Below are 16,153 nucleotides of genomic sequence, written 5' to 3'. Positions count from 1 at the left end.
CATCTTTGCACGCTCAGCTACAGCCAGACATGTAAATGTGCTTTCAAACGTTCAGTTTTTATTTTAATTTTATTTGTATTTACATATTTAACTTTACCTTATTTTATTCTCATTTGCTTTATTTTATATCACATTTTTTATTTTACTATTAGTTAATTTAAATTTTTAGCGTTGAATTTTTTAAAAAGCCAACAACAGCTAACTGAAAGGAAGGTAAAAAAATATAGAACTTATAAAAAAAGAATTAAAACGAAATAAATGAAAATTCAACTGGCCGTGGGACTCGATCCGCATTACTGCCGTCTGTAAGGGTAATATTATTATGCCCATATGTGTGCCAGATTATATGCATAAGCTTTGCCGTCTGCTTTAACTGCAGTTGATGCGGATCAAGTCTAGAACTAATTGCAAAAATTTATTCGGATCAAGGGAATTTTCGATGACAAACGGACAGCTGTTGTAGATTGTACAAGTAAGCAAACAAAGCAAGCAAGTTTGGCGTCCGCGTTAGCCGAGTGGTGAGAGCTGCTTCCTACAAGTCCGCAGGTCTCAGGTTCGATCCTTTGTTGGAGCGATTGCAACATTTTTTTTTTTGCTTTTATTATTTTGTTTAATTTTTTTTTTTATTTGATGTATATTAGCGTGGGCCGAAAATCCGGTTTTTTAGAATCTCGATTGGTAATAGCAAAAATATCGTTCATTATGCTCTAAAAAATATCTGTGTGCAATGTGAAAATTTTTGGTCAATATCTTAGGCTCGCCCAAATCCATCAAAGTTCAAGTACTAAAAAAAATTTTCTTAGCTAACTTCGATTCTGTACAAATCCATATACCAAATTATGTAGGACTAATACTTTAGAAGATTAGTGCAATTTTAGTAAAAAAATGTATTACTTTATTTATTAATTTTTATTTTTTGGCCATATTAAACTTTGATGGACTTCGACGAGCCTAAGATATTGACCAAAAATTGTCATATTTCACACAGATTGCTTTTAGAGCATAGTGAACAAGATTTTTGCTATTACCAATCAAAATTCTAAAAAAGCGGATTTTCGGCCCACGCTAATGTATATATGTTTTTTTATTTTATTTATCTTACGGGTGGTATTACTACTTGCGAAGTGAATGAATTTGGCGAAACAACTAAAATTTGTATTAATAGTGTTCGCTTGTACGTGCTTGTGCAAGTTCTTTGCCTCGCGAGCACTCTTGATGCTTTCTCTGTCCTTAATTCGCTTCGTCGAACCGTTCGCTTCGCCAAATTCATTCGCTTCGCAAGTGATAATACCACCCTATTATTAGTAAATTTAAATTTTTTGAGTCTAACTTTATTAAAAAGTCAACAACAAATGATAATAACGTTAAAAAAATATAGAATTTATCCATAATTGAATGAATAAAAAAATAAAAAATTCTACTGGACGTGGTACTCGAACCCACAACTTTCCGGCTCGTTAATCCGCATTGTCGCCGTCTGCCAAGGCACGAGTTTGATCAGATCAACTGTGCCGTTAATCCGAATTAACGTTTCCGTCTGTTTATGCTTTAATGGCAGGCTCAGGAAAACGACGAGTTTGGGCAGTTAGATGAGCTGATGTGTGTAGAGGCTATAGTGTCGTCGGGGCATCTTATTCAAATTGGACTGAATAGTTTAACCTACCACAATATCCAGTCAAATTATCCCGAGCGTCAGGAAGCAACTCCAGCTCTTCGCCTGCGGAAGGTGGCGTTGGTCTCCGAATTTATTTTACACTCCTTTTTCTGTTTTACTTTTAATACGACTTGGTCTTATTTTCTATTACTTATTTCTAAATTAAAGCTAGGCCTATTTTTAGCAGTCATTGTGATTTCCGACTAACAGTAATGGCGTTTTCTTTTCTACAAAGAGGTTGCCGTTTCATCGCTCTCTCCTTACAGCCAGTTTCACCAGATTCATTTAAGTTAGATTTTCGAAATTTTTATTTTCACCAATCCATTTTAATTTGTTTTTAATTTTGATTTATGACCTATGCTCTTCACTTAAATAAAAATTAAGTCTGAATAACCACACTCAGAGATGTTACACGTTTAATCACCTGACCTGAGGGCTGACTTGTATACCAGCCCTGCTATTACAACACAGCGTGCTGAAGCTTTCAAAAGCTCTCTGTACAAATGAAAGCTTTGGCTGGCCTAGTCTGTTTTACAATCACTTTTTACTCACTTAAATAAATAGCTTATTGAAACTGAAAATAATTTAAATGAGAATTAAATAAAAATTTAAATTAAAATTAATTTTCACTTAAAAATGAAACTGGCTGTAGTATTTGTACGTAGAGGGCACTGAGAATGCAACATTTTTCGGAAGAAAGGAAATCGCCATAGATTAACCCGGGTTTTTCTTAACTTAAAAGTGGGGAACTGTTTTTTTTTTAATTGCCATTTTTAGAATAACTCGAAACCCTATTTTCGAAAAAGGCGTATAATCGAAAAACCTAGTATTTATGTATGCGCTCGTTTTATAGTGCTCTCTCATTTTACAGTGCACAGAGTTTTGCTATTCTGCCGTCAGGATTTGATTGCGGCAAGGTTGGGCTTCCCAGGCAAGAATGGGAGAAAACATTTTGTTGGTTGACTCTGCTTGTTTCCCTTATGACTCTATACTTTGAACACCTCCGCGGAAAGTTACTGGTCGTGTCGAATACTGTGACAACTGAAATGTTGTAACAGGTATATTGAATTTCAACTTAGTTAAGATGCCAATACGAAACTTAAGAATAACGAATTGGCTGGTTTTAGGGAGGAGCATCAAAACTAGCTTGTTGTATGAGGCGGTTCAACCCTGTTGAAACAGAACGTTTCCTGAGCCTACCGTTTGTTGAGCTTGATGAGAACGATTGAGGGACAACCCGATTCTAGGCAGGGCTAAGTACCCGCTACAACAGCAACAACGGCCAGAATTGGCAATGTCATCGCTAAGAAAGAATTCGCTTTGGAGATTTTGGTAGACATAAGCATCTTTTAAGCATGAAATAGAATCTGCGCTCGTCGTTACGATTTGGGCAGAAGGGGGTTCAAAATGTCGCGTGTTTCATTGGAGCTGTCTTCAGGGCAGCATGCTTTATCCATTGCATTGGAATTTGTTTCGGAATTGATTTTCTTCTTTTCAAAGTTTTCTTCAAACTAATATCTAATGACCTCGACAGATTACGGTGAACAAAATACCTTCTTTGGTAAGACTTGGAGTCTATATCCGAGAGGAATCCTACGCATTTAGCCTCTTTGACAAGGCTATATCCTAGTGGACTAGAACACATAACAATCAGTGCCGTGTGAAATCTGCTTACTAAACTTAAAATAATGATTGCCATGTGCAAACTGCAACGGGCTTCTCCGTCATCATCATTGTTGGTCATTTTACCCCGGATTATCTTCGTATCATATAAAATGAATTCTGCAGCCCATAGCTTACATTAGCTTCGCCTAGTCTGCGGTTATGCTTTTAGCCTCCTATTGTAATCTTAAGATTTCCTATGCAGTGTGGCCGTTTTGATCCAAGCGTATCAAAAGTGATACAATTTTCGATAAATTTTGGAGGGACACTTCTTTTTAAATTTTGATACTTTTCCAATCGTGTTAAAAAAATTCCCGTAGAAGTCGAAAGACTGGCCAGAGATGTTTATAATTTCATCGCGCATAGTGCTAAAAGGGTGGATGAATTTTCCAAGTACTACGTTGGTGTTAAAATCGTAAAATTTTTCGAGTGTCGAACATTCGCTGGTTATCGCTGAATCAAGCTGTTGATCGTTTAAGGCCGGTCTACATATTTAGAATTTTCGCGTTGGCGTTGATTAACAGCTGACTATGAATACACACAATAGTGAGCCCCGTTTGACCTTTCTGTTGTCAATATGTATATACCAACTAGATACGGTATTAAGTGTAACCCTAGTCTACTAGATTATTTTATCATTCCTGACAATTTATCAATATTAAAGTTGGATCAACTATCATTTATTTCGGATCACGACATAATTTTCTGCGCGCTTGATCTTAATTTTGGTCACCCCAGGACCACTGGTACTTTTTCGTATAGACACTACCGAAGGTTTGGTACTTTTTTTAATGTTAATGAAAAACTAGAATTTCTTATCAGAAACTTATTGACCCTTTTTAATAAATATGTCCCAGTACGACATATCAAAAGCACATCCTCCGTGTCATCCTGGTTTACGGGCTATGTCCGGGCTGCAATCAAGGCTCGCAACAAGGCTTTATCTGTATGGAAAAGGCATTCTAACCAAACTAACTGGAGTCTATTCAAAAATAGCAAGAAATAAAGCTACATCGGCTATAAGAGAAGTGTAGGTATTATTCGAAGAACCTTGATTCCTCCCTACCTCCTAACGTGTTGTGGTGTAACCTTAAACGCTTACGAGTATGTGGAAGTGAAGATGTCGAATGCACTATAGACGCAGATACACTCAATAAAGCGTTCATTAGTAGTCCTTTGTGTGATTTCTACCAACAATGTTTTGTCTCCTGTGATCATCTAATTTATTCTGGTAGCACATTTGAGTTCTTAACAGTGTCTGAGTGTGATGTTATTAAAAGTATTTTAAAAATAAAATCAAATTCGTGCGGTCAGGATGGTATACCGTTAAACCTTATTAAAATGGTACTACTACTATTATCAGTACACACATAATTAATCACTGTATAACCACATCGTTATTCCTGATCAGTGGAAGGTGGCTTTAGTGCGCCCTACTGCCAAGAAGAAGGGCGCCGAGACTCCATCCGACTTCCGCCCTATAAGTATTTTACCAACGTTGTCAAAAGTATTTGAGTCTTTAATGGGGGAACAAATTACCCGTCATGTGCAGGAGAAGAATCTGTTTTATCCGCTTCAGTCTGGCTTTAGGATTTGTCACAGTTGTTCAACGGCTGTGTTAAAAATTCTTGATGACGTTCGTTCTTTTTTCGACAAAGGTTACCTTACGTTACTATGTCTCCTTGACTTCTCCAAAGCCTTTGACACTGTCGACCACCATATCCTTTGTCAAGCTCAAGCGTTATTTTGGATTCAGCGAATATTCTCTGAAACTTATGACGAGTTATCTAAAGAACAGATTTCAATGAGTTACAATAGGGAATGAATCCTCACAACCAATTAAACTAGTTTTTCGGTGTACCTCAATTCTAGGACCTATATTCTTTGCCCTATTTCTTAATGATATCTTTTCGATGTGTAAATTTGTTAGTATTCATGCTCATGCAGACGATGTCCAGCCCTACTTGTCAAGTTCTTTCGAAAATGTTAATGATCTGTGTGATAAGATAAATCGGGATATTTTATCAACACTGCACTGGGCAGAAACCAGCCGTCTTTGCCTTAACCCAAATTAAACGAATGTACTGCCTATCTCTGAAAGAAAGTTGGTTGTAGATAACATTCCACCCTTTACATAGGTGACAATCCAATTGCTTTTGTGAGTAAAATTACTAACCTAGGCTTTGTAATCAACTCGAATTTAACATGTGGTGATCATATAAATATGGTAATAGGTATGGTGTATTGCGCGCTACGTAGTTTAAGACATTCGTCCTTGTTTACCCCGGTTAACGTCAGATGTAAGCTTGTCATTCAATTAATAATACCTGGGCTCGAATCGTCACATACGATATCGTATTACTCGTCACGTAAAAACACCGTTTTCGGATTATGACATACGTGAGCGTACTCTTTATCCCATTCAGCTTATACGACTGACGGTATCACGTAATTTTCTTTCCTATGGTTTTCGATCCGTGAACGGATGTTACGATTCGAGCTCTGATTTTACGCACTCTGCACTCATCTGCAACAGACTAGACTCACAGTCTGCCCATAAGGTTCAGGTTGTTTTTAATAATATCATTCGGTATGTGCATGGCCTGCGTAAATTTGACCACATATCCCAGTGGAGATTTGATCTGTAGGGCTGTCAAATCCTGTAGCTCGTTTCTGTAACAATTCTCTACCAAGACGAATTGAGATATGAATTCGCCGCCCTGTTCTCTACTGCTAATTGGTAGTAAAGAATGACGTATATTCTCTATCAGTAGAGAAATAATCAGTATGAAAGAGTTACAGAAACGAGCTACTGGACTACATTGAAGCCAGAAGCTGTATCTTTCTTTATCGGCTTATGCTAACTAAAACGCCTTCATATCTCTATGAGAAGCTGAGATTTACAAAATCGTCCCGTTTATACGATTTAATTATATCCAGCTTTAACTCTGTAGCCTCGACTAGATTGTTTTTTGTGAACACTATACGTACCTGGAACTCGATACCTACTGCCGTAAGGAGTACTATAAACAAAAGTAACTAAAGAACTGTTTTTTATAATTATTTTTATCAACTTATCTGGACTGACCATCTTATTTTATTTTATTTCAAATTATAACTGCTGACGTAGCCTTAAGTATATACATATCTAAGCCTGCATTTTTAATATCAACATAGTAATGTTTTTGTAAATGTATTAACAACCTGAGTTCCACTCTATCTGTTGTACTATAAAATATTCAAAATCTCACTGTACTAATTTTCTTGTTCAATAAATGACAATAAAAATATGGACATGTCCACATATCAACGGCAACACACAAAAAGATGGACATTTATTGATGTAGAATACGTCTTACCTTAAGGTATGGGGGCTATGTTCAAATGTTGTAGTTGTAATTTTTAGAGCTTCACAAAAACGCTTATTGCACGAGAACTAATAAAGCGATTTCAAAGAAAAGTGTGGCGTTTCAAAGATAAAATTCCAAACCTGTCGACAGATTCATTTTTGTAAATAACCAATTCGGTTTCTGTCGTAAAAACAACGGTAAACATTGCCTTATTTTGGGGTCAATTTTGAGCCTTTAAAGTGCTCTAGCAACTTATTGTTGGCATATATAACTTTCATTTTCGGGATATAGGTTCTTTGGAGCAGTAGAAATATTATCGGGTAAAAATTTTATATAAATTTAACAAATATTGAGCATTTTAAGGCGAAAAATTGTTGAAAAAATTTGCAAATTTTTTTCATTACCAAAATGCTCGAAAACCGCTCGAATGATTTTGTTTTTGTTTTCTTTAATCAAAAATTCAAAAGTTTTCCTTTCTTTTGGTATATGGGAAGTATTGGTTGATATCTTTTATATATGTTTATTTTATTCAAATATATGGGCATAAATGATTTTCCATACAAAATCACCTCGTCATCATTTTGCAAACACGTGCATATGTTGGAAGTGTGGGAAGGAGACAAAAAGTATGTATGCGTATGTAATGCGGCTTTTGATAAACAGAGGCGCGCTATTTATAACCTAATCGCAGCGTGTGTACATATGTAAATACATACATACGTACATATGTTGATTGCAGTTAATGTGGATCTGTTTCTATTTTTAGTAATCTATGTATGTCTATACATACATATGTACATACATATTATATATGTACATACATATATGAACACATGTATGCATAATACGCGAAGACTTTTCGAAGTGAAACAACATTTAGAAAAAGTCCAATCCAAGAATAAAAGTAAAGGTGAGGACGTACATAGATAAAGAAAAGGATAAAGGCCAAGGTAAAAATAAACACAAAAACAAAGTTGAGTAAAGATAAAGGCAAACATGAAGACCAAGGTAAATTTAAACACTTTACTTATATGTATAAGTGCAAAGGTGAAGGGGAATATGTATATGAAGAATATGATAAACATAAAGATAAAAACAAAGATAAATATAAAGAAAAAGATGCGGATACCGATAAAAGTATAGATGAAGATAGAGGAAGAAAGATTAAAATAAAGGTAGTTGTAGAGAAAAGGATATAGATAAAGGCACAGAGACTCAATCTCGGAACTATTTCGGGATTTTAGGGATTCTCGGGACTTATCGATATAATCGATATTTTGTTGGGTTTTCTTAGTGTGTGATTTCGTTTTTGACTTGGATATGCTCTTAACCATACCACGTATTCTACGTTTAAATATAGCGGCTGTATCTCCGATACAGCCTGCAGACCAAGACGAAGGCGCTGGACTGTTCCTTTTTATACTAGAACCCAGTTGAACTCATACATGCGACACATTTTCGATATTATCATTATACTAGTACCAAGTACAACTCATACGTACTATATGTACCTTTTTTGCAATTAATAAATGTAAATTTTTTTTGAAAATGGTTTTTCATAAATATTATTGGTTTTATTCAATAATGATACTTTGATACTTAAAATAAAAAAAAAAAGTAATATACATATATTGATAAATTTTAAGTATCTTCTTGCTACAATTTTTCACAATCCCGAGGCCACACTGTTTCTATGTATTGCAGGGCGAAACCCTTTTTAGTTCTTGCTGGTATGTCCCTGGCCTGAACGAGTTTGAGATTTAGACGCAACTTAAGCACTTACCTCAGTGATGTCCTTACGCAGAATTTCTTTTAACCATTCGTCTTCGCATCGGACTAGGCTATGGCTTGTAATGAAATGCTCAGAGTCGAATCGTTATCGTGGTTGACTAGAATTCGCTATATTACCGAACGGGTTTGACACAGATAAGTGCCTATACAGCCGTTGCTTTTGCAGCAGTGTAGCACATTCTTTGATATAACGCGCGTATCTTTGCAGGGCTTGGGACCATTCGTAAATTTTTTTATTTGTATCTCCTGCTTTGCTATTTTGAATAAAATAATCTCCTGTATCCGAATATGAATCCCGATTTACTCTATCAAGAAGTAAAAACATTCATACCGAAATTTATTTAAAAATTAGAAAACTCTTAAGTTGTTTAACACTATTGTTATTTAGCTGTCACCGGAATCACCTTTTTTGCAGAAAACTTGTTACAAAACTGCTATAATGGCGGTACTACAAGCGATATTCTTGGGCCAGAAACTGACGATCCTGGTGATGGTTTGGGCCCATTACCACCAAAGTGGGAGACAGCTTATACTGAACGTGGTGAATTATATTTCATCGAGTAAGTTGTCATTTCCTGTTTTGATTATAACAGAATAGTATTCAATATTAGCGATCATTATACCTCTTCCTTATCTCTTAGTCACAACACTGGCACCTCACATTGGCTCGATCCGCGACTGTCTAAATTCCAGAAGAAGTCGCTTGAAGACTGTGGGGACCATGAACTGCCTTACGGTTGGGAAAAAATCGAAGATTCTCTCTATGGCACTTATTATATAGATCATGTCAATCGACGCACTCAATATGAAAATCCCGTATTGGAAGCTAAACGGCGAGCAGCTGAGCAGAAACAAAAACAGCAAAATCAACCGCCACCGCCAGCGCACACCCATTCACAAAACCAGCAAGTAGCCAGCAAATTACAGCAGTCGCCGCCACCTAACCAGCAGTTGCAACAACGATCGCAAACACCTTCAACTCAATTGCCGTCTTCAAACTTAAATGGTAGCAATGCGATTGGTGGTAATGATGTCGATCGGGTCACTACGGTGGGTATCAGTATGGTAGATGTAGCGCAACGTGGCATGCAACCACCTCCACCCAATGCGAGTTTACCAACGCCACCAACGGCAATGTTGCCATACAAGTTCACGCGAAATCCCAGCGAGATGCAGGGCGAACGTATCACAGCGTCGCTGATAAAGTCAGCGCGTGGCCTGGGCATTACTATAGTGGGCGGTGATGACGGTGCCGAGGAGTTCCTGCAAATCAAATCAATTGTACCACACGGACCGGCGTGGCTGGACGGCCAGTTGCAAACCGGCGACGTGCTGGTATATGTGAATGATACTTGTGTGCTCGGATTTACTCACCACGAAATGGTGAGTTTGGGTATATAAATATACATAAATTAGGATCAATTTTATTTTATTTAAAATTTTTCATTTTATTCCTCAATTTTTTTATTTTATTTCTTATTTTTTAAATTTTATTATTTTTATTTTATTGCAATTTTTTTATTTTATTCCTAAATTTTTTGTTTAATTTCTTATTTCTTAAATTTTATAATTTTCTTATTATTTTTTTATTTATGTACATATGTATGTATCAGTATTTTTTAATTTACTTTATTTAATTTTTTTTATTTATTTAATTTTTTTCATTTTACATTTTTTACATTTGTTATATTTATTTTTTATTTTTATTTAATTTATTTGTTATATTTTTTTTTAATTTTTTTTTTATAATTTTTTAATTTATTTATTTTATTTGTATTTATTTATTATTAATTTTTTTATTGCACGTGAAATATTCGTCAAATGTGGAAATTATAAAACAAAACTTTGTTAGGTCAACATTTTCCAATCCATTTTGCCGGGAGAAACCGTTACTTTAGAAGTATGTCGCGGCTATCCTTTGCCATTCGATCCCAATGACCCGAACACAGAAGTGGTCACGACTATAGCTGTGGACGGCATGAGTGTTGCAGCGACAGACAAACAGCGACGGATGTTGCTGGATCTGCACATGGATGGAAATTACAATTTTCTTGATAATAGTGGTGGAGGGGAGGGCGCTTCAAAAGCCCATTCGTACAATCACATACGTAGTCAGCACTCACCTGCCTCTGGCGGCTTGAATGATGGCTTCATATTAATGAAAAAGCCAGAGCCCCAAGTGCATACGTTTGCCATTGTAAAGGGATCCATGGGGTTCGGCTTTACCATTGCCGACTCCGCTTACGGACAGAAGGTGAAGAAGATCCTTGACTACAATTCTTGCACTCAACTGCAAGAAGGCGATGTTCTATTCGAGATCAACGGCGTCGATGTGCGCCAACAGAGTCATCTCGAAGTTGTGCAAATACTGAAGGATTGCTCGAAAACCGAACCTACCAATGTCAAAATTCAACGTGGCGGTCCATCCAACAACAGTGCCAGTGCGTCGCCATCCGGCGCCATATATAGTACCGTTACAAGTAACCCACCACCTACCAGCACCTCAAATAGTAACCACGGGAATGTCGCAAAACTACGTAAAAACTTCACTTCGGCACTATTTCGCAGCAAGACACCGACCGCAGATCTCTACAGCACTCAGCAAAAGGAGATTCTACCGGTACGCCCTAAAACGCCATTGGTAGATACGCGGCGCACACGAGCGCAGACACCTAATGATGAGATCCAACATGGTAAAGATATCAACGATTGCACTTCTTTGGGAAAAGACGATGGTAGATTGTCGACAAGTAAAACCCAATTGGAGTCGGGTACACTCAAATCAACAAGTAGTCTTCAAGAGATCGAAGCAATCAGTCAAGAGATACCGTTTTTGGATCCGTACCCGAAATTAGTCACCAGTCTTAGTGAGAGATTGGCTGGAGCATCGCTTCTCTCAGAAATTACCGGAAATACTGGCTCTAATGGTGCTAGTGCAGGCTACCACCACTCCGGGGGACTCTCACTGCCGCCCAGTGTTGTTGACTCAATGCGTTACGATCACCAAGAGTACGTAACAGCTGGCGTGCGTGGTGGCAATGTGATCTACGGCATTTCACCACATCCTTCCAGTATGAATAATTTCTATGCGACGCAACAGTTGCCCACACCTCCTCATCTGAATATATCTGCTAGCAGCTATTCGCCATCCACATCGCTCAGTCTGACAACAACTTCTGCCACACAGCATCATCATCCACTCCAATTGCCGCCACCACCACCGCCTCATCCACACCCCCACATATCACAGTACTCGCCCGTACCGTTGCATGCTACAACACCTCTGCAGGCGGCACACATACAAAATGAACGTATGCAGAAGCGTGTAAATGAGCTTTTAAGCGATCGTCGTCGTGTTGGCTTTTCCGCGCTCGATGTACTGCAAGCGCAAAAGCATCCGCCTGCGATGTATGGTCATCACCAACTGCTGCAACAGCCTCCAATGAACCAGCAACATTCTCCTGCTGTTAGCAGCGTTTCGCAACAAGCACCGCTCTCCTGGCTGGGAGCTGGAGTTTACCCTAACACATCACAAGCATCTCCTGGTGGTAATTTGCCGTACATGCAACGTAACGGTGGTGCGCTGGATACTCGGGATGAGTTGTCTACGGATCAGTATGAGCTAAGCGAGGTTACACTGGAGCGGCAGGCCCTAGGCTTTGGGTTCCGCATTGTCGGCGGCACAGAAGAGGGCTCACAAGTGACAGTGGGTCACGTTGTGCCAGGCGGAGCTGCGGATAATGATCACCGTATTAATACTGGCGATGAGATACTCAGCATAGATGGAATCAATGTGGTAAGTAGTGTGGTATGATATGCTGTCTGTTGCTTTGTATTTTTTTTACAATTTGATTGTTTGGTAAAGGTAAATTCGTCGCATCACAAAGTGGTTTCACTGATGGGCGAGGCGGCACTGCGCGGTCAAGTAACGATGATATTACGTCGTCGATTAATATTATCACAGCAGCCGCACCTGATGCATACACAACAGCACCAACAACAACAACAGTTGCCCTTGCCCTTGGCGCCGCCGACGGCGTTAGCTGTGCCTTTACGAAGCGCGTTTCGCTACCCATATGACGTAATAGTTGGCCGACATGAGTCCGAAGGCTTCGGTTTTGTAATAATTTCATCTTCGAATCAGTTTTATGGTTCCACAATCGGTAAGTTAGAAATTTTTTATTCTTATATACAAAACACCGAAAGTTTTGAAACTAAAAAAATATTTTCTTCCGACTTTAGGCCTTAAATTTACGCCTTTAACATAGTTTATTCTCTTAAACCTAGACAAGTCTTGAAAACCACGAAAGTCTTCAAACTGAATGAGTTTTATTAGGCTGGGTTATTACTATCGTATAGAGAAACGACTACATTCAAGAAAAAGAAGGTTGCTACTATCAGGCTGTGAAGGTGCTCTTTTGTGCTAATCTGAAACTGAAATTAATTTTATGTGGGAAATCTGTACATATCTGGTTTCAAAACCGCTAGTTTGTAATTTGAAAACTGTAAAACTTAGATATCAAACTAGTCGTGACTTTTGTCAAAAATTTGGCATTTGCGTTCTTTTATAATCTCTATACATAGCGTTAAAATAACCTACCACAAGCGTAGGCGATAAGGAATTAATTTGAAGAGATTGAATCGGCGACTGAATGCTCATCTGGCCGAATACACGAATTTTTCGATTCCTCGACGTTCTCAGGAATTGAAATTGTTTTTCCACCAACTTTAACGAATTTTGCATTTGTATAAAGTCCAGATTTCATAGCAACTGAACCAAATTTTGCGCTGCTCAATCTAAACCCCGTGCTTATCCTCTCTATACCAATACTGCTATGCTTGTACGTTGAAGTCCGTCTCGGTGGCATCGAATTGATTCCAATTTATTAGTAGGATAGAAAAGTAGCTTTTAGCCCAAGCAGTGGAAATGAGACAGCCTTGTAATGATCGACTTCACATTCAGCCTCATTGCGAGAGTCGTGTCGAATGCAAGTCGTTTTTCGAGAGTCGAATCGTATCGAAAATTTCATGTCATTGCCTAAAATGTCGACTGCATTAGAACGGAAAAACTTGGCAGCACAGCATAGTTTTCGACGATCTTCGTCGTTTACTTATTTCAGCACGTCAGTAAACAATTTACGACTTACGCAATGAGGCGGATTATCTATCTGAAAAAGCGGGTCGAGGGCTAGAGATTAAAGGTAGCAGCAACAAGAGTCGAGTAAATTTTTACGATCCCTTAATCTGAAAAAGTCCAATATTTTTTTTTTTTTTTTGAATCTTCTCTTTTAATTTGTGATTTTGCATCTTTTGTTTATTATTATTCACCGACTTAAAAAAAAGGTGGATGTTATCAATTCGTCGGAATATTTTTCTATATATATTACCGCATAACTTTAACCTATTTCTATAATTTTCTTTTAAGGAAAGGTGGTACCTCAGAGGTGGTACCTCAGAGGTGGTCCCATACTAATTTGATTTAGATCCGATCATTGGATCATGAAGAAACTAACGGTAGTCTTAAATTTTTATATGAGAATTGAAGCCGGTTTTGTTTTTGCGTGTTTTTATTTTATTTTATTCTACTATTAATATTCAACAATTTTATTGAGCTTGACACCGTTTTTTTTAACGAAAAATTATTGTGGAGAAACAACAACAGTTTTTAAAAAAGGTGGAAGTTTTAGCTGCTATTTCAGAGATCACCACATCTCATTAGACTTCCCCGTCGAGTTTACTGGGACTTGGATTTTTCAATTTAAATTGTTATTAGGCAAGAAAACAAACAAAATTTGTATATTTAATATTTTCAATTGTTTTTCGATTTTGTGTTTAGCTTTTTTTGGTTGATACATTTTTTTGTTGATTCGTTTATGTTTATTAATGTTATTTGTTTATAACTGTTTGTTGTTTGTACATATGTATGTATGTGTTTTTCTTTTTAATTTATGGTTTCTTAAGATTTTTGTTTCCTTACATACATTTTTGTTTTTTTGTGTGGCTTTTTCTGTTCTTTTTTTAATTAATGCAGATATTAAAACTACAACCACAGTTTTATCCTTCGATAACCCAACTAATTTTATATGATTGAAAAATTCTTTTTATTTTTGTCTACAGGCAAATTGATACCTGGCAGTCCTGCCGATCGCTGTGGTGAATTAAAAGTAGGTGATCGTATTATCGCTGTGAACCGCATTGATATTGCCGGCATGTCACATGGTGATGTGGTCAATCTCATAAAGGAATCCGGTCTCCATGTACGTCTTACAATCGGTTGCCCGAAAGACACATTGCAGACACCAACAACTACTGGCGGCACATCGACATCAGCTCTACTCACCAACTCTGCACAAGTGTCACCAGGTCAGCTATCTCAAACACAACTCTTGTATACACCTTTAGCAACACAACAACATAAACCACGCACATCGCCAAACTTTTTGCCCAGCAACGATGGCAGTGGTCCTTCCTACTTTGTTGAAAACCCTAGAACAAGTGCGGCAGCTATCTTACCGCAACAATCTCCACAACTACAACAGCAACAACATCATCAACAGCAGCAACAGCAGTTAGCACAACATTTATGACTTTGAGACTTTCAAATAAGACTCTATAAAAGCTTCCTTTAACGTAGGAACGCTGTTTATGCACACATAAAAAATACGAATGACATTTCTTAGGTGAATCGGATTTATTAACCGACTACAAAAAGGAAGATTTTATCAATTCCTCGGAATATTTATGTTTTTGTATGTATGTTGCCTGATAACTTTGGGCCACGTGAACCGTCTTTGGTTCAATTCCATACACCGGATCATGAAAAAATTAACTGTACCCTTAAATTTCTATATGAACATTGAAGCTGTTTTTTTTTTGGCTTAAAAGTTACTTGTTTATGATAAACATTTGTATGCAGGCAAGGCACTTGAAACAGGTAATAACTGTACTCCTAAATTTTTATATGATGCTTAAAAATTACATATACTTACTTATATATACATGTACGCGAATCAGAGTCCTATGGAAAAATGATGTAAATTTTTATTGCGTTTCTAATATGAAATATCCCGGTTCACAGTGCGGCCAAAATTCGAAACTTTGAAGAAATGATTCGAAATTTCGTACAAGGGGGTTTTCGGGGTCACTTCCCAATAATCATTAAGGTGAACGTTCGAAAATGGCCTTCGATATCCAATATGCATATCGAACTTAGAACGAAAACCAACTTCAGTTTTCCAATACACTCGAGATGGGTTCGAAAAAATGGAAACCATGGTAACAAGGGAGAAAGTGAAATCCAGCTAATTCTCGAAGGGAAATATAACACAATCACTCTCTCTCATTAAAATTTCAATCCGAGAATGGGCTGGACTTCGGATCCATAACTTGAGACTCGAAAAAATATTCCTTTTCCAATCATTTTCGAATTGCTGACCAAACCCAATGTTTATGGGGTTATTACAAATCCGCTGTCAGAATTGCGAAATTCCAAATGGCGGATCCAGTATGGCGTCTGGTAAATTTCAAGCTTTTTAATTAGATTTCTTAGAACGATTTGAGTATAAAGTTTTATAACCCACAAAATTTTAGTGTCACAAAGTGCCAGGTTGAAGTAGCTAGGTATTTCCGTTAATTTTTGTGTTTTTTTTTTTTTTGTTGACGGTGCCATTCATTTTCTTCCATACGAAATATGTTC

General features: G+C 37.4%; 1 protein-coding gene across 1 annotated transcript; it reads left to right on the top strand.

Moving 5' to 3' along the window:
• Window positions 1-202: 202 nt before the first annotated feature.
• Window positions 203-16,153, top strand: LOC118752620 (membrane-associated guanylate kinase, WW and PDZ domain-containing protein 1-like; the record flags this gene model as incomplete). Its single annotated transcript, XM_036487509.1, has 7 exons — window positions 203-213; window positions 7,572-7,576; window positions 8,873-9,017; window positions 9,099-9,840; window positions 10,310-12,253; window positions 12,323-12,620; window positions 14,575-16,153. Coding segments are annotated over 7 exons (3,615 nt in total), but the record flags the coding sequence as incomplete, so codon positions are not given.

Source organism: Rhagoletis pomonella, unplaced genomic scaffold, assembly GCF_013731165.1.
Source record: "Rhagoletis pomonella isolate Grant_MI unplaced genomic scaffold, Rhpom_1.0 Rhpom_scaffold_01694, whole genome shotgun sequence".
Classification (NCBI taxonomy): Eukaryota; Metazoa; Arthropoda; class Insecta; order Diptera; family Tephritidae; genus Rhagoletis; species Rhagoletis pomonella.
This window is presented reverse-complemented; position numbering and strand designations above follow the sequence as displayed.